At 56.6% G+C, this 23,214-nt stretch overlaps 1 protein-coding gene across 6 annotated transcripts in view; it reads right to left on the bottom strand.

Annotated features, from left to right (window-relative positions):
- Positions 1–536: 536 nt before the first annotated feature.
- LOC137668696 (cyclic AMP-dependent transcription factor ATF-7) overlaps positions 537–23,214 on the bottom strand; it is a 78,361-nt gene continuing 55,683 nt past the window's right edge. For all 6 annotated transcript variants that reach the window (XM_068410432.1, XM_068410431.1, XM_068410433.1 and 3 more), the window contains 8 exons: positions 21,605–21,739; positions 20,582–20,739; positions 16,855–16,954; positions 15,738–15,851; positions 14,005–14,151; positions 11,937–12,134; positions 9,830–9,938; positions 537–5,642 (listed from right to left, as the gene is read on the bottom strand). In XM_068410432.1, the coding sequence (XP_068266533.1) occupies positions 5,425–5,642; positions 9,830–9,938; positions 11,937–12,134; positions 14,005–14,151; positions 15,738–15,851; positions 16,855–16,954; positions 20,582–20,739; positions 21,605–21,739 (1,179 nt within the window). In that variant the 3' untranslated portion in view covers positions 537–5,424. The remainder of the gene's footprint in view (positions 5,643–9,829; positions 9,939–11,936; positions 12,135–14,004; positions 14,152–15,737; positions 15,852–16,854; positions 16,955–20,581; positions 20,740–21,604; positions 21,740–23,214) is intronic.

Here is a 23,214-nt window from a genome sequence, read left to right as displayed (position 1 = left end):
CCCCCAAGCAGCTACACCTGCTGTGTCCCCAGGTGGGTGACAGCCCCACAGTGTCCCCAGGCAGGTCTGATGGCCAGATGGTGTCACCAAGGTGGGTGACAGCCCTGCAGTGTCCCCAGGAAGGTGGGTGACAGCCCCCCCAGTGTCCCCAGGCAGGTCTGATGGCCAGGCAGTGTCACCCAGGTGGGTGACAACCCTGTGGTGTCCCCAGGCAGGTGGGTGACAACCCCCACTGTGTCCTCAGGCAGGTGGGTGACAGCCCCCCCAGTGTCCCCAGGCAGGTCTGATGGCCAGATGGTGTCACCAAGGTGGGTGACAGCCCCACAGTGTCCCCAGGCAGGTCTGATGGCCAGGCAGTGTCACCCAGGTGATGGCTGAGGGTTGTCACAGCCAGCATTGTCAACCCCCTGCACCCACCCAGTGACAACCACACCGTGTCCCCCCCGGGCAGGTGCCAGCCAAGGGTGTCCCTGGGACAGGTGCCACCAGGGTTGTCCCCAACCTAGCCAGCCAAGCAGAGGGCAGCAGCCACCGTCTCCTGGGTAATAGTTTAATGTTATATTTGCAGCATAAATAAAAGGCACGTTACATGTTTGGTATGACGCGGCCGGGGGGGCGCTGGGACGTGTCCCCCCGTGTCCCCCCGTGTCCCCAGGCCCCCGCGGGGGGCTGTGAGGACCCGCTCACAGGAGCCCATGGGCCAGGGGGTCCCTGGGGGCCTGGGGGGGGTCACAGCTGGAAGGGGCTGCTGTAGCGGTGGCCACGCGGCTGTGAGGGCTGGGCACACGCAGGGAGGGGGGGTCACAGCTGCCACCCCCCCGTGGTGACACTTTTGGGGGTTTTTGTCCTTTTTCTTGGCTTCTTATTGATCGTCAAAGCTCATCGTACAAAGCAGCTGGAGGGGGACGCCCAGGACCCTCCTCCGGTGTCCCCAAGGACTGTCGGGTCCCTCTGTCACCTTCTGGGCTCGTTTTGGGGACAGCAGAGCATCAGAGCCCACAAAAGGGGGGGGGACATGACAGAAATGGGGCCACAAGTCCAAAAATGACATTTTTTTTTTCCATCAAAATCCACACCCAAGGAGCCAGTTGAGGAGGAAAAGGCGGCACCGAAGTTCCCCCTGCCCCCCTCAACCCCAAGGGAGCTGGAGGGCGGCGAGAGGCTCTTCATCACTGGAGGGGGAGGAGGGTGAGCCTTCCTCCACCCCGAATCCTCCCGGGGTTCAGCGTCACCCCCCCAGGGACGGGGGTTTTTCAGATATTTGTTTTTAGGGGACGTTACAGCGAAGACCCCGGTCAAACCCCAGCTCCCACCGACGCCGATGCCACTGATGATGCCACCACAACCCAACTGCCACCTTTCCACGCTCCCACGGGGATCCCCCACTCTTCCCTCCCCTCAAACAGGCCACAGCGGAGGGATGGAGACCCCAGGAGACCCCAACCCCGCTCCCACAGGCTTTGGGGGGAGCCACGGGACTGACACTGGCCCAAACTGGGGTCCTGGTTAAGGCACCGCGGGCACAGCAAAGTGCAGGTGCCCGGGGAGCTGCCACCCCCCCAGGAACCGCTGAAAACCAGGGAAAAACTCATCCTAGAGCAGAAATCGGGTGGTTTTACCCCACCCAAAGACGCCGGCAAAGTCTTCGAGCAAGAGTTGAAGCAGGATGGGCTGAAGAAGGAAAAGCCACCGTCACCCGCACCCCTAATCACGGCTGAACGTCACCCACGTGCCCCAAAGTGACATTTATGGCTTGGGACGTCGACACCAGGATGGGGCCGGAGAATTTCTCCCATTGGCAGAGGGTCACACTGGGGTTTTTTGGGTTTTTGGGGACCCAGATGTCCAGGTGGGACCCAGATGTCCAGGTCTCCTCCATCCCACCCTATCCACCAGCTGGGGCCAGGATGGTGGAGACCCGACATCCAGGAGCCCCAGACCCATCACAGAGGACCTCAGTGTCTAGGGGGGACCCCAGTGTCCAGGGGGGACCCTGGCATCTGGGTCTCCTTCATCCCACCCCACCCACCAACTGGGGCCGGGAGGGTGGACACCCAACACCCAGGAACCCCAGACCCATCACAGAGGACCCTGGTGTCATGGAGAAGGACCCCAGTGTCCAGGGGGGACCCAGGTGTCCAGGTCTCCTCCATCCCACCCCAGCCACCAGCTGGGGCCGGGATGGTGGACACCCAGCACCCAGGAACCCCAGACCCACCAACCCCAGACCCCACAGGAGCGGGGCAGCACCGATGGCACCAGGAGCACCCAGGCACGGAGGGGTGGGGGCGAGAAAAGCCGCTCTCTGTGTCCCCCCAGTCGATGGCCAACGGGGCTGCGACGTTCCAGGGTCCCTTTGGTGGGACGGGGACATGTCGGCTCTCCAGTCACACCAAACTGCAGCACTTGGAGTCCCAAAAGGGTAAAAATACGGGGTGGGGGAAGCTGCTGCCGTCGCTGCCGCTTGTCCCTGTCCCCCCTTCGCTGCCTCTGCCCCATCACCCTTCGCTCCCTCCAGCCAACCCCACCAGCAAAGCCACCGCCTGCCCCCCGGAGAAGGGACCAGCGGTGGGATCAGCCCGATTCCTCCTTCCTTTCTCCTTCCAGCTGGGTTTTTTCCGCCTAGGAGGAGCTGCTGAGCCGCTGTCGGGGACCCAACCGCTCGCTCCCGGCTCCGAGCACCACGCACCAAGGGACAGGGACCCAACGGCTGCCGGGAGACGAAGCAAATCCATTTCCAACACATTTTTTTATCATTCCTGCTCTTCCCAGACAAAGATAGATGGATAAAAGCTGGCTTCAAAGCCCCCTGGAGCAAACTGAGCGGATTTTAAGACCAAAGTAAATCCTTTCCCTGCAACACGGGTCATTTTTATACCTTTTCTGGGCGTGCGAAAGGTTTTCTGCCGGTCCCGGTCGCAGCCCTACAACCTGCATCCAGCAGCAGCTTCCAAGAGAGGAAGCAGAGCCCAGCTGGAGCTTGTACCTCCTGTGAACCCATCCTGACCTCCCCAAAAGGTCCTCACCCGGCTGAAGTCCCGTTTTTGTCCGGGTTTCATGGCTGTAAGACGTGCCCAAACCCACCCCGTGTCCCCTCCTCACACCCCGTGTGGGGACAGTCGGAGCTCAAACGTCCCCTCCACGCAGAGACTCTGCAGAAAGAGCTTTACTGAAGCACACGGCGGGTCTGGGGGGGGACCAGGATCTGAGCCAGAAGGTGCGAAGCGCCGGGGCTGGCAGTGACCCCGATTACACAGAATCCCAGAATCCCTGAGGTTGGAAGAGCCCTCTGGGCTCATAGAGTCCAACCATGGCCCTGACACCACCATGGCAACTAGACCAGGGCACTAAGTGCCATGGCCAGTCTTCTCTTAAACCCCTCGAGAGATGGTGACTCCACCACCTCCCTGGGCAGCCCCTTCCAGTGGCTAATGACCCTTGCTGAGAAGAAATGCTTCCTAATGTCCAACCTGACCCTCCCCTGGCCAAGCCTGAGGCTGTGTCCTCTTGTCCTGGCGCTGGTTGCCTGGGAGAAGAGGCCGACTCCCACCCCGCTCCACCCTCCCTTCAGGTAGTTGTAGACTGCACTAAGGTCACCTCTGAGCCTTCTCTTCTCCAGGCTAAACACCCCCAGCTCCCTCAGCCGTTCCTCGCAGGTCAGACCCTCCAGACCCTTCCCCACCTTGGTCGCCCTCCTCTGCACTCGCTCCAACACCTCAACATCTTATGCACAAGACAACTCTCGAGGTGAGCAGGAGAAACCAGGGGAGCACGAGAGCAGCAGCCCGGCGAAGGAAACCCAACCCCGCGGTGGAGACTGCTGAGAAAAACCTGAATAAAGAGGGGACGGGGGGAGAAGAGAGATCCCACCGCTAGACAAACCAAAGGGCTGAACTTCCCCGTCCACAACGGGGACTTTGCTTTGGGTTTTTGCTGTCCCAGCTCTGGATAAACCAAACGAAATGGCTTCGACGACCAAACTTGGCTCAAAAGTGGCGAGTGCGACCTGAGGTGGGCAAGAGCTCAGGCGAGGAGGAGGAGGAGGAGGAAGTCCAAGGGCTGATGCAGCTCCATGGACTTTGACGAGGTTCCTCCTTCTCCGAGCCCAAAGGCACCCAGCACCCTGCCCGCTCCCCAGCTGCCGACCCCGATCACTCGCCCGGGGCCAGCGGCACCTCGGGGAGCTCCCAGCCATGCGCCGGCGAGGATGAGGACCCAATTCCAAACGTCTTTCAACTTCAAGGTTGGGTTTTTAACCCACCCTACGAAACTGGAAGCTCTGGGAATCCTTTGTTTGCTCTGGCTGGGAAGCACCAGGTGCTCCAGCACCGAGAGCTGAAGATAATAATGAGGAAGAGGTAATAAAACGTGGGCAAATAGAAACATCACTTCGTGCTCCCTCCCCTTGGAAGAGGCAACTAATTCATGATTTAAGGCCACCATAATTAAGGTCATCGAGGTTATGGGTGAGGGAGATGATCCTTGGGAATGGAGGGATTTGTTTGCTACGGTGGAGGTGGGAGATGATGGATTCTGGGACTCGCTGGGTCGGCTCCTCCTCTCCTGGACCTCCCAGTGCCTTCGCACTGGTCCCAGCAGACACAGATCAGCACCAGTTTACCATCAGGAAGACCAAGAGCAGCCCCTCCGCTGCCCCAACAGCTCCAGCACCCCCAGCGTCCCCGCAGGAGAGCAGCCCACGAGCGTCCACAGCTCCCGGCGTGGCACAAGCCACCAGGAACACGCGTGTCCCCTCGTCCCCCCTCTCCCCAGCGTTGGCTACGCACCGATTCCCAGCGATTACACCCCCAAAATCCCTCGCTGGCACGTCGGGAGTTAAGCGTGTGCTGAGATTAACCCGGATCCTTTTAACCTCAGCGCTCAGGAGGCTCCTCGTGAAGGTGCGAGAGCAGAGCGGGGAGCAGATGCCTGGAAGCAACATGCTGTTAAAAATAAAATACATCGACAGCGCGACTAAATGTCAGAGCCTCCCGAGAGCGACGTTTTTCCATTGCCAAGAGGAGGAGGAGGGAGGTGATGAAGGCAGGGGGGGCTTGGCAAAGTGAAAGCGCCGAAGGGACCCACCAAGAGCGGAGGTTTTAGTGTTAATGTGACCGATACCTGGAAGCGACTCTTTCAAGGTGCTTTTTGTGAAGTCTTTGGGTGTTGACGCGTCGTCAACGCGAGGATGGAGCGAAGCGCTCGCTCCCGAGGGGACAGGATGGGGACAGGCGAGGGCAGGGCAGCGGGTGGCATCTGTATGGGCTACGCAGCGTGGGAAGCGCCGTAGCTGCCCTTAGTTCACTTGGGGAACCAAAAAATAAACAAAAAAACCCAAAAAACAAAAGAAATAAAAATCCTTGTAGGCCCCCAACTCGTCAGGGACGTGGTTAGGGTGAGTCTCTGCGGCTCCGTGTTGTCACATCATCTGCCGGCAGCCTGCGACTGTGGGGCCATGATGACATGCGAGGGCACCGGCCCACTCAGTTCTGTCCTTTGCGTGGCCATCTGCGTGAGCACCGAGGTGGCCACGGCCTCGGCCGCCGAGCGCACGCTCAGCCCGTTGGGGGAGGCCGTCACGGAGCTGTGCTGGATGACGGGAGCGGGGGAACCGGTGGGCTCCGAGCTCTCCTTGGGGCTTTCTGCTTGAAAAAAAAAGAAGAAGAAAACAAGGTTAGAGAGAGGAACCTGCTGGGCAGGGGGTTGGAGGAGATGATCTCCAGAGGTCCCTTCCAATCCCAACCATTCTGTGAGGCTGGGCGTGTTGCAGAGAGGTGATGGGATGGGGTGATGCTGCCTCAGAGGGCGCACAGGAATCCATCAGGTGTTTGCTGAACATTGGGAAGAAATTGTTTGCTGTGAGGGTGGTGAGAGCCTGGCCCAGGTTGCCCAGAGAAGCTGTGGCTGCCCCCTCCCTGGCAGTGTATAAGGCCAGGTTGGATGGGGCTGGGAGCAACCTGGGCTGGTGGAAGGTGTCCATGCCCGTGGCAGGGGGTTGGGACTGGATGGGCTTTAAGGTCCCTCCCAACCCAAACCAGTCTGTGGTTCGATGATTCATAGAATCACAGAATTGTTCAGGTTAGAAAAGACCTAAAAGATCATCAAGTCCAACCATCGACCCAATGCCACCACACCCGCTAAACCATGTCCTGAGGTGCCACATCTAGATGTATTTTGAACCCCTCCAGAGATGGTGACTCCACCACCTCCCTGGGCAGCCCCTTCCAGTGGCTAATGACCCTTGCTGAGAAGAAATGCTTCCTCATGTCCAACCTGACCCTCCCCTGGCCAAGCTTGAGGCTGTGTCCTCTTGTCCTGTCGCTGGTTGCCCGGGAGAAGAGGCTGACTCCCACCCCGCTCCAACCTCCCTTCAGGTAGTTGTAGACTGCACTAAGGTCACCTCTGAGCCTCCTCTTCTCCAGGCTAAACCCCCCCAGCTCCCTCAGCCGTTCCTCGTGGGTCAGACCCTCCAGACCCTTCACACGTCACTGCTTTGATGTGCTGGGAGGGGAGAAGCTGCACGCTGTGGTGGGGACGCGGCCATCCAGCAGACGTGCACATGGCCCAAGTACTCGTGTACTCAAGCAGCTGTTTGGCAACAAAACAAGCGAGGACTGAAAATAAAACTAATTAGAGTCGGGCCATAACGACCCCCAGGGTCCGGCCGGCCCCATCCCTTGGAGAACCACCCCGGGATCTCAGCAACTTCCCCCCACGAAGCTCCCCACTGAGGACAGCAGAGCCAGCGTAACCTTTAGGGTAATAAATCTGTTTCGTCGTTATAACAAACGAACTCTCCTACGTGTTGTTTCCTGGCGTGGTACTTGGTTCAAGGCCATTTAGCCCCGAGACTGAGCGGTTCCTTCAGCGTCCTCACCATCTGTTGGGTGGAAGAGCGTGCAACAAAAACCCTTCTGCAAAGGCAAGGTGGTGTTTTTTTTTTTATAATTTTTATATAAATTACCTGATTTGCTCTTTATTGTTCTCTAGAACATTAAAATCAATTAGAGCCCATCACAAACTGTTTCCTTGCTCGATTTCTTTTGGGAAGAGACAGGATTGAAGGGATGGGAGAGGCAAACAAAGGCAGGGACCTTCTCCCACAATCTTTTCCGAGCGACGCCGATCAGTTTCTCCGAAAAACTTTGGATTCTCTCCCACCAAGAGCCCCCCGCGCCCAGGCAGAGGATAATTTGTGACCTATCAACCGCCGAGGCGAGAGCAATCAGAGCCGGCTCTTTGGGGGTAGACACTCATTATCTACAGATGTCAGGAGGAAATTCCCTCCCGTGCACTTGGCTGGATGAATTACGGGGACGCCGCGGTCACCTGCCTTTAAAAGAGCAAAATAACGGCACAAGCTGGATGCTTCTTCCACTCAAGAGGGTATAAACCCCATGAGAGGGGGAAAAAAAAAATCAAGATGTTTCCAGCCTTCCTGGGCACCAGCAAATGTATTTTAGGGGTCAGTTTTTTAGCAGGTGCTTGAATATTGTAGCCCTTTCCTTATGAAACCTTGGCTTGGCTCATGGAGAGACGCGGCGAGCGCAGCGGGTTTTGAAAGCTGAGAAGGTCGAGCAGAGGAATATAATAATAGTTTGGCATCACCCCAAAAAAAAAGGAGATTTACAAGGTATTACAAATAAACCAACCCGACTGTGCATGGAAATGCAGCGAGGGGAACGGGGCGGGTTTAAGGACCTGCTTAGTCACAAAGCTCAGTAATAAAAAAGGCAGCGGGGAGTGGTGGGGTGGGGGGACACAGGGAGGGATTTCAGGTTGGTTATTCAGATGTGATGGATTCTGTGCCTTGGCGCAGGGGAGGAGCGTTTGGGAGAGCCGGGAGATGGGCAGTGCCTGTCAGCAAGGGTCATTAGCCATTGGAAGGGGCTGCCCAGGGAGGTGGTGGAGTCACCATCTCTGGAGGGGCTTAAGAAAAGCCTGGACATGGCACTGAGTGCCCTGGTCTAGTTGCCATGGTGGTGTCAGGGCCATGGTTGGACTTGATGATCCCAGAGGGCTCTTCCAACCTCAGTGATTCTGGGATTCTGTGTTTTCTTGGCTTTTGTTTTTTTCCCCTTTCCTTTGCCCATCCCCACCCGTCCCTGCCTCTGGTCCTGTTCATCCAGGCAACACTAGAGGACACCAGCAGCCTCCCAAAGCCTTTGTGCAAACACCACGGTGGGGAATTCTGATTGCAGAGGTGACAGAATCACAGAATCAGAGAATTATTTGGGTTGGAAGGGACCTTAAAGCCCATCTTGTTCCAACCCTCTGCCACGGGCAGGGACACCTTCCACCAGACCAGGTTGCTCCAAGCCCCATCCAACCTGCCCTTGAACACTGCCAGGGAGGGGGCAGCCACAGCTTCTCTGGGCAACCTGGGCCAGGCTCTCACCACCCTCACAGCAAACAATTTCTTCCCAATATCTCATCTCAATCTCCCCTCTGTCAGTTTAAAACCGTTCCCCCTCGTCCCATCTCTCCATGCCCTTGTCAAAAGCCCCTCTCCAGCTTTCCTGTAGCCCCTTCAGGTGCTGGAAGGTGCTAGAAGGTCTCCCCGGAGCCTTCTCTTCTCCAGGCTGAACAGCCCCAGCTCTCTCAGCCTGTCTCCATAAGGATCCAGACATAATGTTTAGCTCCTGGGTTGATTATAATGAAATAGGCAGCATTAAAAAAAAAAAAGAAAGAAAAAAAGAAAAGAAGATAAAAAAAGGGGCCACCTCAACTCCAAACCCGAGCCAACTCGACGTGAATTGCAGAGACTGAGATCTAGAGCCCCCATGATGTCATTTATAGAGTCTGCCCTTTTCTGACTCTGGCTTCGTGATAGTTTTTAACTTCAAAGAGAACATCAAGCGCTTGGCACGCTGCCTGGGAGAGACGCTGGCCCGCGCCCCAGGGCGAAGCGGAGATACGGATCTGGTGTCCCTGCCCATGGCAGGGGGGTTGGAACTAGATGGGCTTTAAGGTCCCTCCCAACCCAAACCATTCTCTGATTCTATGATATTCTACGATCTCTGTCAAATATTCCACGCTAGAGACGCGGAGGGAGATGCCACCACCTCCTTCCCTCGGCGCTTTCGCACCGCGGCTGCCCTCACTGCCTGGTGCAAGATCTTATAAATCAGGTTAAAGTGCCAGTTTGCAGGGCTGGCCTGGGCAATCCTCACAGAATCACAGATCAGTGAGGTTGGAAGAGCCCTCTGGGCTCATCGAGTCCAACCATGGCCCTGACACCACCGTGGCAACTAGACCAGGGCACTAAGTGCCATGGCCAGTCTTGTCTTAAACCCCTCCAGAGATGGTGACTCCACCACCTCCCTGGGCAGCCCCTTCCAATGGCTAATGACCCTTGCTGAGAAGAAATGCTTCCTAATGTCCAACCTGACCCTCCCCTGGCCAAGCTTGAGGCTGTGTCCTCTTGTCCTGGCGCTGGTTGCCTGGGAGAAGAGGCCGACTCCCACCCCGCTCCAACCTCCCTTCAGGTAGTTGTAGACTGCACTAAGGTCACCTCTGAGCCTCCTCTTCTCCAGGCTAAACACCCCCAGCTCCCTCAGCCGTTCCTCGCAGGTCAGACCCTCCAGACCCTTCCCCACCTTGGCTGCCCTCCTCTGCACTCGCTCCAACACCTCAACATCCTCACCGTGGAGGCCGTATCAGCAGAGGACACAGGACCACAGTCTGTCCTGTCCTGCCAGGCACTGTCGCTGGAGGGTGATGGAGCAGAGACCAAGATGAAAACTCTTTTCCTTTACATCTTACACAGGTTTCATCTGCTTAGACCTACTGAAAGGGTTGTAAGGACCAGCAAAAAGCCATCACTCACCGAGATAGCCCTGTGTTTTCTTCTGTAGTGCAGTGACGGGGCAGTCCTTGTGAGCCAGCAGGAGCTGTTTAAGTTGAGCAACTTCGTTCCTCAGTAGCGTAACTTCGTTCTGAGATTGAAAAAAACAAACACACACGTATGCATCACTCACGCTCCCGACAGCGGCCTCTAGCAACAGCAGGACGTTTAAATGTATGTGCCCCTGCAAAGTGACAATTTGTTGTCTAATTTGAGATGCCTCTGGCCCGAGAACATCAAAAAAAGTGTCTGGATTTGGGGAATTTAGTGGGCAAGACGTGGACTGCAGCGTTCCCCTCCAGCAGCCCCCACCGCTGGATTAATCATCTCATCCTGGATTAATCATCTCATCCTGGATCAATCATCTCATCCTGGATCTCCAGCTGCCTAATGCCAACTCCTTGAGTCAGACACTCCGGCGCGCTGTTGGCTCCCAAGGAGAACCAAACAGAGCGAGAAGCTGAGTGTCCAACCAGCTCAGCCCACGCCAGGCTCTGGGGAACCACCAGAGCTTCTCCAAGCTCTCGTGAGCGTCTCCAATAAACCAACTCTACTCTCCTGAAAACTTTGTGCAGCGTCTTGTTCTTCTGTTGAAGTGTTTGGAGAAACAGCTGAACCCAGTCAACTGTATTTCAAAATTGCCCAAGGAAACGGCTTCTAGAATTATCTTGGGAAGAGAATAAGAATGCCATGATCAGTGCTATTGAAAAAATCCCACTGCATGAGCCGCCAGCCAGCAGTGGAAGAAAAAAGCCCAGAATGGACACGAGTTCAGCCTTTGCAGACCCCTCCATCCTCGGCCGATGCTGAAAACAAGGGGGCTGATGGCACTGGAAGTGAAGTCGGTGTTTGTAGATGTGCTGCGCTTCTGCCAGGCGCACGGCGGGGGCTGCCAGCGAGCCAGGGAAAGCCACTGCTCCAGTCCTGGAGGCTGGCGGGGCTCCTGGAGCTGCTGCCTCGATTCTGAGATTGGAGGGGGATGGAGGAGAAACAAGGGCACTGAAGTGCTTTTCATAGAATCACAGACTGGTTTGGGTTGGGAGGGACCTTAAAGCCCATCTCGTTCCAACCCCCTGCCATGGGCAGGGACACCTTCCACCAGACCAGGTTGCTCCCAGCCCCATCCAACCTGCCCTTGAACACTGCCAGGGAGGGGGCAGCCACAGCTTCTCTGGGCAACCTGGGCCAGGCTCTCACCACCCTCACAGCAAAGAATTGCTTCCTAAGATCTCATCTCAATCTCCCCTCTTTCAGTTTAAAACTGTTCCCCCTCGTCCCATCGCTCCATGCCCTTGTCAAAAGCCCCTCTCCAGCTTTCCTGTAGCCCCTTCAGGTGCTGGAAGGTGCTAGAAGGTCTCCCCGGAGCCTTCTCTTCTCCAGGCTGAACAGCCCCAGCTCTCTCAGCCTGTCTCCAGAGCAGAGGGGCTCCAGCCCTCTGAGCATCTCCATGGCCTCCTCTGGACTCGCTCCAACAGCTCCGTGTCCTTCTTCTGTTGGGGGCCCCAGAGCTGGACGCAGCACTGCAAGGGGGGTCTCAGGACTAGTCCCTTGTGGGCTGCTTAAAGCTTTGCAACAAGGGGAGACCTTATTGCTGTCTACAAGTACCTGAAAGGAGGCTGTAGCAAGGAGGGTGTTGGTCCCTTCTCCCAAGGAACAAGCAATAGGATGAGAGGAACCGGCCTCAAGTTGCCCCAGGGGAGGTTTAGGTTGGAGATCAGGGACAATTTCTTCCCCCAAAGGGTTGTCAAGTGTTGGAACAGGCTGCCCTGGGCAGTGGTGGAGTCCCCATCCCTGGGGGGATTTAAAAGCCGTGTAGATGTGGTGCTGAGGGACAGGGTTAGCGGTGGCCTTGGCAGGGCGGGGTTAAGGGCTGGACTTGATGATCTTAAAGGTCCTTCCCAACCCAAACGGTTCTGTGATTCTAAGAGGAAAGCAGGGGGTGAGATCTTGGCAGAGAGGCAGCAACCCTGCTCCAGACAGCGGGATCCAAACGCACGTTGTCCCCCAGCACGGGGAGGACGCTCCCTCCGCAGCGACGGTCCCAACGCCGGCCAAGGGCCGCGATCAGCCTCCACGGTTACATACTCACGCTCAGCTGGATGTTCTGGGTCGTGAGCTCCTCGGCTTTCTTCTCCAAAGAGGACACCCAGAGCTTGCGTTTCTGCCGGCAGCGGGACGCCGCAGCCCGATTCCGCTCCAGGAACCGCTGCCGACGCTCGTCTGGGTCTTCGTCAACCGTGCGTCGGCGTCGCCCGCCGGTGCTGGGGGTGGGCTGGGCAGGGGAGACCTGGAGATGGGGCACGTGAAAGAGAGAGACACCGAAATAAGCTCCGGTGCAGACAGGCAGACACAGTGGTGTAACCGAGGTGGGGCAGAGGAGAACCCTCTGAGATCCTGAACCCAGAGAATCCCAGAATCAATGAGGTTGGAAGAGCTCTCTGTGGTCTAGGGCAGTGATCACCCCTCTGTGCTCGGCACTGGTGAGGGCGCACCCCAATCCTGTGTCCAGTTCTGGGCCCCGCACTTCAAAAGAGATGTTGAGGTGTTGGAGTGAGTGTGGAGGAGGGCGACCAAGGTGGGAAAGGGTCTGGAGGGTCTGACCTCCAGGGAACGGCTGAGGGAGCTGGGGGTGTTTAGCCTGGAGAAGAGGAGGCTCAGAGGTGACCTTAGTGCAGTCTACAACTACCTGAAGGGAGGTTGGAGCGGGGTGGGAGTCGGCCTCTTCTCCCAGGCAACCAGCGACAGGACAAGAGGACACAGCCTCAAGCTTGGCCAGGGGAGGGTCAGGTTGGACATGAGGAAGCATTTCTTCTCAGCAAGGGTCATTAGACACTGGAAGGGGCTGCCCAGGGAGGTGGTGGAGTCACCATCTCTGGAGGGGTTTAAGACAGGACTGGACATGGCACTTAGTGCCCTGGTCTAGTTGCCATGGTGGTGTCAGGGCCATGGTTGGACTCGATGAGCCCAGAGGGCTCTTCCAACCTCATTGATTCTGGGATTCTGTGAAATGATCTCTTAGATTATTTTTTTAACATCAACTTTTTACGTGGTTGTACTTGGAGGATCCTTATTTTACCTTGCTGTCGGGGAAAGCTTAACAATTCCCAACTCAGGAACACGGGGCTTTTTTTTTTTTCTATTTAAATTTAAATTCCGGGTGTTATTTTGGGAGAACAAAGGCAAAGTCAGCGAGGGCGAACGGTCCTGCAGACCTCTGTAATTACGCTGCCAGGAGCGGGGAGGGCAGTCACACTCGGGCACTCGCTGTCAGGCAGCATATGGATATTAAACTTTTGGAAGGCCATCTCGCTGGCGGAGCAGGTGGCCATCCTGATGGAAGGCTGGCATGTGGTTAGCGGGCAGGAGCCAGCCGAGCTGATTGCCTAAGAGGGGAGCGTTTAACCCCAGTAATTGAGCAGGGAGAAGAGAGAGAAATATTCTTTCAGAACTCCAGACCTCGTCAAGCAAATTAACACGGCGCTGAAGTTTTCTGCCCGGTGGTGGTTGAGATCATCAGTGCTGAAGCAGCACCGAATAAACAAGACTTTTTTAACCCATTCTGCAAAGCAGGAAGCTGTGAGATTTTCCTCCTCTTTCCCTGAGGCCCTGAAACCAGTGTCTCACTACCCTGGGAGGGGATTAATTGTTGGAGCGAGTCCAGAGGAGGCCACGGAGATGCTCAGAGGGCTGGAGCCCCTCTGCTCTGGAGACAGGCTGAGAGAGCTGGGGCTGTTCAGCCTGGAGAAGAGAAGGCTCCAGGGAGACCTTCTAGCACCTTCCAGCACCTGAAGGGGCTACAGGAAAGCGGGAGAGGGGCTTTTGACAAGGGCATGGAGCGATGGGACGAGGGGGAACGGTTTTAAACTGCAAGAGGGGAGATTGAGATGAGATATTGGGAAGAAATTCTTGGCTGTGAGGGTGGTGAGAGCCTGGCCCAGGTTGCCCAGAGAAGCTGTGGCTGCCCCCTCCCTGGCAGTGTTCAAGGCCAGGTTGGATGGGGCTTGGAGCAACCTGGTCTGGTGGAAGGTGTCCCTGCCCGTGGCAGGGGGTTGGAACTGGATGGGCTTTAAGGTCTCTCCCACCCAAACCAGTCTGTGATTCTATGGTTAAACCCGCAGCACCCCCAGCCCAGCCTCAAGGGCTGAGCAGCAGCAGACCTGTGGCTGAGCTGGGGAAGGGGCGTCAGGGTGCTGGACAAGTATCTGACTCTGCTCCGGACGTGCCGTCACCATCGTGCTGGCTGAGCCCACCACCAGGTTGCTGCCGTTCAGTGAGGAAGACGCCGTCAAGCTGGCCTTCAGCCTCTGTTAAAGGAGAAAAAAAGGACGTCAGTGGACCCGCTCTCCGTGCTGTGAAGGCTTCAACCAGCTCCTCTATCATCCAAGAAGCCAGGCCGCGGGGGAAGAGGCTCTTCAGGGACTGCGGCTGATTCCCATCCAACCATCACCATCTGGCCTACCCAAAGCCAGACAAGCGGCTTCCAACTCAGGGCCAAGGGCACAGGTGTCCCCATCCCAAAACTGCTGCTGCAACTGGCACCGACCCGCTCAGAGCTGGCAGGCTCTGCCCAAAGACCACGGACCCACCGGGCTGCAGAGCCCACCCACCCTCGGGGATGAAGAAGGACCCACGCGTGATCAAGACCACATCTTGCAAGTTCCTTCCCTGGGCAGCCAGACGCAGGGCGGCTGTTTCATGCCTCAAGAGTTTTAAGATCTTTCATCCCACTTGTAGCTCTGATCTGCCCATGAATCCTGCAGACACCCAAACGGGGCACAACAGGGTGTAGTGACAATGCAGCAGCAACGGGGAGCGGCACCGCTGCGAGAGGGGGGTTTGCAAACACCTTCACCCCGTCTCAGCCAAAAAATCAGGGGGTTTTGCTGCTCTTTGTTCACAAACAGAATCACAGAATCGTTTTGGTTGGGAAGGACTTCAGGAAAGATGTTGAGGTGTTGGAGCGAGTGCAGAGGAGGGCGACCAAGGTGGGGAAGGGTCTGGAGGGTCTGACCTGCGAGGAACGGCTGAGGGAGCTGGGGGGGGTTTAGCCTGGAGAAGAGGAGGCTCAGAGGTGACCTTAGTGCAGTCTACAACTACCTGAAGGGAGGGTGGAGCAGGGTGGGAGTCGGCCTCTTCTCCCAGGCAACCAGCGACAGGACAAGAGGACACAGCCTCAAGCTTGGCCAGGGGAGGGTCAGGTTGGACATTGGGAAGCATTTCTTCTCAGCAAGGGTCATTAGACACTGGAAGGGGCTGCCCAGGGAGGTGATGGAGTCACCATCTCTGGAGGGGTTTAAGACAAGACTGGCCATGGCACTTAGTGCCCTGGTCTAGTTGCCATGGTGGTGTCAGGGCCATGGTTGGACTCAATGAGCCCAGAGGGCTCTTTCAACCTCATTGATTCTGGGATTCTGTGACCTTTAAGATCATCGAGTCCAACCATTAAAGGCAGGTTTGCTTCCCCTCTCTGCGGGCACCTACTCTGAGCCACGAAGAGCCAGGAGAGGAAAATTCTTTCGTAAACTTTTAGCTGTCGAGGTTTACACAAAACCCATTACGAGGATCCCTGGATTGCAGCACAGCGTCTCTTCTCTTGGCTCTGCCTTCCTCAAACCCACCTCCAACCCATCTGTCAGCTTGGAACGAGAAGGCAGCAGCTTTACAAAACCAGCCGCGTTTAGGCCGGGGCTGAGGTTTGCCTGCTCTGCCTGCCAGACCGCAGCGCTCGTTAGGCTAATTGTCCTGGTGGCACTTGTGACACCTGCTCTCGGTGCAGGGAGGCGAAGCGCGGGGTTACAGAGAGGGTTGAAGGGAAGAAGCCTCCAGACAAGAGTCTTAGGGACAACCCCATGGAGGTGACGCCCTTCCCGGACCGTAGTTGGCCACTTACCATCTTGGCTTCGGAGTGCACGGGATGTCCCGACGGCGAGATGGAGCCGCTGGTGTTGATGGGTGGCCCGGGGATCCCGGGGATGTTCGGCACCATGGGCATCGGCCGAGCCAGCTGTGGGGGAGGAAGCGACGTGTGGGGTTGGGAGGCCGCGGTGCTGTCACGAGCGAAGCGGCTCTGCAGTAATTCCCCGACCGAGCGCGTTTATAAATCTTGACAAACGTTCGGCGTTTAACTGCCGCCATCAATCGTGCCCGCTGTCACCCAAGGCCACCGGCCGCTCCTTTGGTGGCCACCGTGGCTGTTTCGCAATCACCCAGTCACACCAGCCCTAAAGCCTCTCTCCTTCCCTCCCAGGGGGCTTTTCCCCACCAGTACCAGGAGAGGGAGGGTCCGAGATCCCCTCTGGTCTCTGCCCACTCTACCACAAAGCCCCACAGACACAAGTCACGTGAAGGTGTGGAGATGTTTCCCACAAGCCCTTCGTGTGTCTGCCTACTTGGATGTCAACATCTCTGTTACCCGAGGCAGAAGATTTTGGCTGTTACTCACTCAAAACCCAAAAGACAAGCCCAGCAGCACAGACAGGGCTGCCTGGGTGGGAGCCAAAGCCGTACAAACGCCCCCAACCAGGCAAATCTGCTCGTGAGTTCTGCTCTGCGGAAAATTCTCCGTAGGCAAAAAAAGCCCGAGCCACAAGGCTGAGAGTCAAGCAGCTCTTGAGCACGCTGGCGAGGCGAGGGTGGCTTTCCTGGCCTGCAAAGCCCAACATGTTCTCTGCAAGCTCGAGTGGTTTCGATGGAGGCAACGCTGTTCCAAATGGAAGCAGCTAATCAGGGATCCTGCGGCTCCCAGCCCTGGATCGACGGCGCGAGCCATCTGTCCAGGCAAGGCTTTGTTTTATTCCAGACTTATTGCCCTCTAGTGTGATCGACGTGTTATTACTACCTTGCCAGAGCTGGCCCCCCTCCTCCTCCTCCTCTTCCAGTCTTCTCTTGCACAGAGGGGGAGATATATTGTAATTTTTACAAAATGGAAGCGCCTGCGTGGATCTGGCAGGGGAAGAAACACCGTCCTCCCCTCCACGGCGCAGAGCTGTGCTGGAAGGTTCTCTTACCGATATGACAGAAGGCATCTGCACGGGAGGGCCTGGGAGGACGGGCATGGTCTGTCCGTTTGCAAGCTGCACGACGAGTGGAAGGGAACCTGTGGGAGACCTGGAGAAACAACAGAATCGCAGAATCAGTGAGGTTGGAAGAGCCCTCTGGGCTCATCGAGTCCAACCATGGCCCTGACACCACCATGGCAACTAGACCAGGGCACTAAGTGCCATGGCCAGTCTTGTCTTAAACCCCTCCAGAGATGGGGACTCCACCACCTCCCTGGGCAGCCCCTTCCAGTGGCTAATGACCCTTGCTGAGAAGAAATGCTTCCTCATGTCCAACCTGACCCTCCCCAACAATTCAAGCTCTCATGGATTGTTTCAAGTTTATGCTGCCCCGTGAGCTCAAGCATGAATTAATGCTGGATTTGGGCTCATTTTCCCAGTTCTGAACGGGTGGGTGCAGAAGGTAACTCAGCATCCCACAACGCTGATGGTCAGGGTGAGGATGTGCCCTGGTTAACTCCTGGTTAACTCCAAACCACCACGGCTGCCGAAGCCCCGAGCCACGACGCCCACCTGAACAGCCACAAAAGCACATCCAGGGGCTGCTGCAACTTCTCCTTGGGGAGATTAAAAGCTCCTGCCTCCCAGTAAGCTCTTGGCCCGTGAGCCACGTCTGCTGGGCTCCCATGAGAGGGTTTGCCAGGATTTAGCTTTCCATAGCTGTTAGAGTGAGTCCAGAGGAGGCCATGGAGATGCTCAGAGGGCTGGAGCCCCTCTGCTCTGGACACAGGCTGAGAGAGCTGGGGCTGTTCAGCCTGGAGAAGAGAAGGCTCCAGGGAGACCTTCTAGCACCTTCCAGCACCTGAAGGGGCTACAGGAAAGCTGGAGAGGGGCTTTTGACAAGGGCATGGAGTGATGGGACGAGGGGGAACGGTTTTAAACTGAAAGAGGGGAGATTGAGATGAGATATTGGGAAGAAATTGTTTGCTGTGAGGGTGGTGAGAGCCTGGCCCGGGTTGCCCAGAGAAGCTGTGGCTGCCCCCTCCCTGGCAGTGTTCAAGGCCAGGTTGGATGGGGCTTGGAGCAACCTGGGCTGGTGGAAGGTGTCCCTGCCCATGGCAGGGGGTTGGAACGAGATGGGCTTTAAGGTCCCTCCCAACCCAAACCAGTCTGTGATTCCATGGTTCTATGATTAACAAGTGTTTCTGACTCTGACTCCAGAGAAAAACCTCCTACACACGGAGTGGGTGCAGGGTTGGCTTGTGTCTGCCCAGACAACGGCTCTGGGAGCTGGGAACGGCCCAGCTTGCTGCAGGCTGGGGCGAGGAGGTGATGGCACCCGAGTCTAATTGTGACAAATTAAAAACACCAAGAACTTTTGCAACGAAAGGCAGCGTTTCTGTGTGTGGTGACAAACAGGCGCACGCAGCCCTGCTTCATTTTGGAGCATCACAAACCTCACCGTGCTCCGGCCTCGGAATCTCTGGGAGAGGAGAGGAAAAGCTGATGGGGAGAGGAAGGAAAGCACCTCTGCCAGCAAGGGCTGCTCTGCTCCTCCTCAGCTCACGACAGCGCAGCGGGGAACCGAGTGGAGGCAGAGAAGAGCCAGGAAGAGAAGAGCAGAGCTGCTGGGAGCCTGGCTTTGGGGAAGGGAGGAAAAAAAATCTGCTGCTGCCTCCTCTGCTGAGCCCAGGGAAAGGGGACGGAGGAGGCCGGGGTCCTCAGAGGGGGCTGGGATCCTCGGAAGGGGAGGCTGGGATCCTCAGAGGGGGCTGGGATCCTCGGAGGGGGCTGGGACCCTCGGAGGAGGAGGCTGGGATCCTCGGAGGAGGCTAGGATCCTCGGAGGAGGAGGCTGGGATCCTCGGAGGAGGCTGGGATCCTCGGAGGGGGCTGGGATCCTCGGAGGGGGCTGAGATGCTCGGAGGAGGATGGGATCCTTGGAGGAGGCTGGGATTCTCGGAGGGGGCTGGGATCCTCGGAAGAGGAGGCTGGGATCCTCGGAGGAGGAGGCTGGGATCCTCGGAGGGGGCTGGGATCCTTGGAGGGGGCTGGGATCTTTGGAGGGGGCTGGGATCCTCGGAGGAGGCTGGGATCCTCGGAGGAGGAGGCTGGGATCCTCGGAGGGGGCTGGGATCCTCAGAGGAGGAGGCTGAGATCCTCGGAGGAGGCTGGGATCCTCAGAGGAGGTGGCTGGGATCCACGGAGGGGGCTGGGACCCTCGGAGGAGGAGGCTGGGATCCTCGGAGGGGGCTGGGATCCTTGGAGGGTGCTGGGATCTTTGGAGGGGGCTGGGATCCTCGGAGGAGGCTGGGATGCTCGGAGGGTGCTGGGATGCTCGGAGGAGGAGGCTGGGATCCTCGGAGGAGGATAGGATCCTCAGAGGAGGTGGCTGGGATCCACGGAGGAGGATGGGATCCTCGGCGCTGGCACCGAGTAAGGGCAGAGCGGGGAGAAGCAGGGGCCGTGGGTCAGAGCGGGGGAGTTCACGGTGCCAATAACTCAGGCTGGAATTTTTAAGGCTGCCTTGGGAACGCGAACACTCGACTCTCATTCATTTCTATTGGGCAACCCAAAGCCGCCGAGCTGCTCTGAAAAGCCCAGCCTAAGCAGGGAGGTCACAGCCCCCCCTCCATCTCCTACAACCCCACCACGTCCTAACACAGGGACAGTTAAAGCTGCAGCCTGACCTCTCCATAAGAGCACGTTCGACTCACACCCTAGGAGGGATCCACCCCCACGAGCTGCCAAGGGCAAATAAAATCATATTAAAGTCCAGCTTACTCCAGCCCTGATTTTTTCGTGCCTCCAAGCACGAGGGGATGGTTTCAAACAGTCTCTGCCTGTGCTGGGTTACAGAAGGACTATAAAACCCTTTCAAAACACCAACAATCACTTAACCCCTTAATGCCTCAAGACAGGATTTAAAACTTTCCATCAGGATGTCGGGATTGATGGTGCCAGAGGGTCAAAGCAAAAACACACACGAAAATATGAACTGAGCTCAAAAAAACCAGCCTCGTTACTGTAAGGAGCCAACCTCAAATGATGGTAATTAGAGAGACGCCAGGACCACAGCATCCTGTGGGGCTAAATACACATCTCCTGAGGGCTCTTGGAGTGTGTTTCCTGCATCCTTCGGGCTCCCAACAGTGTGGCAAGCTCATAACGGCGGCAGCCTCCGCTCCGGATGGTTAAAGGGGCAAAAAAAAAAAGGAGCAGGTCATTAGATGTGCTGAAACAAACAGCTCCCAAGGCAGGAGCTGAGCAGGAAGGAGGCCAGCAGGTTGCAGAAGAGGTTACACTTCACAAGCAACAGCTGTCTGAGGAAAATCCCAAAGCCATTAAAGATCCAGATGATTTCCTAGCGCCGGTTTAGCCGAGCTCCCTCGGCCGCATCAGGCTGCAAAAGCAATGTGGGAGCCCCCAGTCAGGCCACGCTCCCAGCGCAGACAGTGACTGTCATGTCACCGTGTTTGGGGACTGGGTTTAATTTCTCCCCGCGGTGAGTTTTGCCTCGTTTCGTTACACCACGACAATTAGTTCCTGTTTTCTGCACTCACCCCCCATCCTGCTCGCACAGACAGCGCCGCAACGAGGCCCTTATGCCCAAGCAGCCGCAGCGGGAGTCGCGGCACCTCGGTTGTGCTGATAATCAAGGAACTTATTTAGGGAGCTAATTACTGCCCAGGAAGCCTGACGGTATGGGAGAAGAACCGTCCCTCCTCCGTACTCACCCAAGCTGTCTGTTGGAAGGGGGAGCCTGGGTGATGACGGAGGTTGGGGAAGGCAGAGTAGGGTGGAGCGGGTCGTAACCCAGGTGTAGCGGGAGCGAGCCTGGACGTACGATGGTGGGAGTAGGCGTAGAAATGATGACAGGCTTGGAGGTGATCTCCTGGAGAGGAGCAACAGACAAAAGGAGACGTGCTGTTACTTATGAGGTTAATAATCACCTGGCTTTCACTTCTTTCTGATGGCTTAAAAGCAATTTAGGGAGAATTAAGGCAGCTTCACCACAGCAACAGGCGTGGAGTGGTGACTTACCCAAAGCCACACAGATCTGGTGTCAGTGCAGGGAATGGGGCACAGAAATTCAGGCTCTTGCTGCCTGCAGCAGCCACTGGGAAACAATCCCCCTCTCTGAATTACCTGCCCCTCTGCTCCGCTCTCGTGAGACCCCCCTGCAGTGCTGCGTCCAGCTCTGGGGCCCCCAACAGAAGGAGACAGAGCTGTTGGAGCGAGTCCAGAGGAGGCCACGGAGATGCTCAGAGGGCTGGAGCACCTCTGCTCTGGAGACAGGCTGAGAGAGCTGGGGCTGTTCAGCCTGGAGAAGAGAAGGCTCCGCGGAGACCTTCTAGCACCTTCCAGCACCTGAAGGGGCTACAGGAAAGCTGGAGAGGGGCTTTTGACAAGGGCATGGAGTGATGGGACGAGGGGGAATGGTTTTAAACTGACAGAGGGGAGATTGAGATGAGATATTGGGAAGAAATTCTTTGCTGTGAGGGTGGTGAGAGCCTGGCCCAGGTTGCCCAGAGCAGCTCTGGCTGCCCCCTCCCTGGCAGTGTTCAAGGCCAGGTTGGATGGGGCTTGGAGCAACCTGGTCTGGTGGAAGGTGTCCCTGCCCATGGCGGGGGGTTGGAACGAGATGGGCTTTAAGGTCCCTCCCAACGCAAACCAGTCTGTGATTCTATGAAAAAGCTTGTTCTCATCTAGAGAAGAAGAGACCAACACCTCTGCAGGGCACGGGCAGGGAGACCCACCTTCTCCTTGCTCTGTGGCGACCGCGGGTTAGACGCGGGGCTCTCCGGCGGAGAAGAATCCACCTCCACCGGCTCTTCCTCCTTTATCTTGATGTCCGGCGTGGAGGGTAGAGACATGTCCAGGGCTCCGGCACTCTACGGAAAAACCAGCCACCGATTGAAAGGACAATTAGCTCATATTGTTTGTGAAACATTCGGCTGCTCCCACAGGACCAGCTACAGCTCTGAGCTCTTGCCAAATTATTATTATTTATTCGTACTGAAGTGGCATCTGGGAGCCCGAGGCGGAGAGCGGTGCCGCGCCGCGCCGGCCAAACAGAGATGGAGGTCTAGGAAAGACGGTCTCTGCCCCAGATGGCACCATTTTGTGGTTCCTCAGTAACACACACACAATTTTTTCCATCAATTAAGGTGTTTTGGCTTATTTTTTTCATCAAAGGGCTCTGCTAAAGAGAACAGGTAACAAAGCCAAATGCCTGCGAGTTACAGAAGGCACTTTCATTCACCCAAGAGCTGTAAAGCATTGTATAAATCAGCCTGAATTATTTTATTACCCGATTATCAAAAGCAAACAAAGAGCCATGCAAGTTATTAAATATCTATGAGCGCCCCATTAAAATAAAACCCAACCATATGCCTGAAACCTGGCAACTTGCCACCAACCCTGGGTTCCAGCAGTGCCACGTGGCCCATTTTAACCAGTTAACGACTTCTTGGGGACGGGAAAAGGGCAGGGTGACAACAAGGGAGGGGGACTACACTGAGCGGCCACCTCTCCCCTCCCCAGACCTGGAGGAAGAGATGGCGGAGGGGAGCATTGAATGAGGACACGACAGAGGGAGACTCCCACCATGGGATGCTGCAACAGACCCCACAAATCACCCGGGTCCCTCCCTCCGTCCAGGGCAGGAGAAACTCTCCCTAAATCAGTCCTGACGGCTCTTTGTCCAACCTGCTCTCCCCTCCCTCCACAATCCATCCCAGCCCTTTCCTTCCCTCGCCCGACCGCTGACAGTTTGTCCTAGCGTCTAACCTCAAACCTCCTCCTTTGCTGCATTTTAAGTCCTCTCGAGGGAGGAAAAATTGCCGCAGGAGGGTAAATCCGGGCACCTACAGATGCTCTGCGCTGATTTACGCAGGGGCTTTGCTTGCGGTACCCGCAGTAACCATTTACCTGCCCTCTTAAGCAAGAGATGTTGCACTGGGAATCACAAAAGAACAAGGATTAACATGCAGGAAAGTTTCAAACCACTTAAAGTGCCTCCAGGGAAGCCCTCGCTGTGCCCTGTGTTTTTAATTAACATGCTGGTGTCGAGACCACCCTTGGAAGCGGAGCACAAAACACAACGGCAGCGACGGATGCGGCCAAATGTCGAAAAGCATCTCAGAAATGCAGCTCTGGGCAGGTTCGGGGAGCGACAAACCATCTGGGCTCGGGGAATTCGCCTCCGCAGAGGTTTTCGAGGAGGGATAATGCTTTCCCTAACGCTCGAAACCACCCCAAGGCTTCACGCCGCTGCGTTCGCCCGGCTGCCGGTGGAAATATTTAGACTGCAGTCATCCTAAAGCAAAAAAATAACAAGGAAAATAACATCTAAGAACCTCCAGAT

Source organism: Nyctibius grandis, chromosome 11 (assembly GCF_013368605.1).
Source record: "Nyctibius grandis isolate bNycGra1 chromosome 11, bNycGra1.pri, whole genome shotgun sequence".
NCBI classification, from domain to species: Eukaryota; Metazoa; Chordata; class Aves; order Nyctibiiformes; family Nyctibiidae; genus Nyctibius; species Nyctibius grandis.
This window is presented reverse-complemented; position numbering and strand designations above follow the sequence as displayed.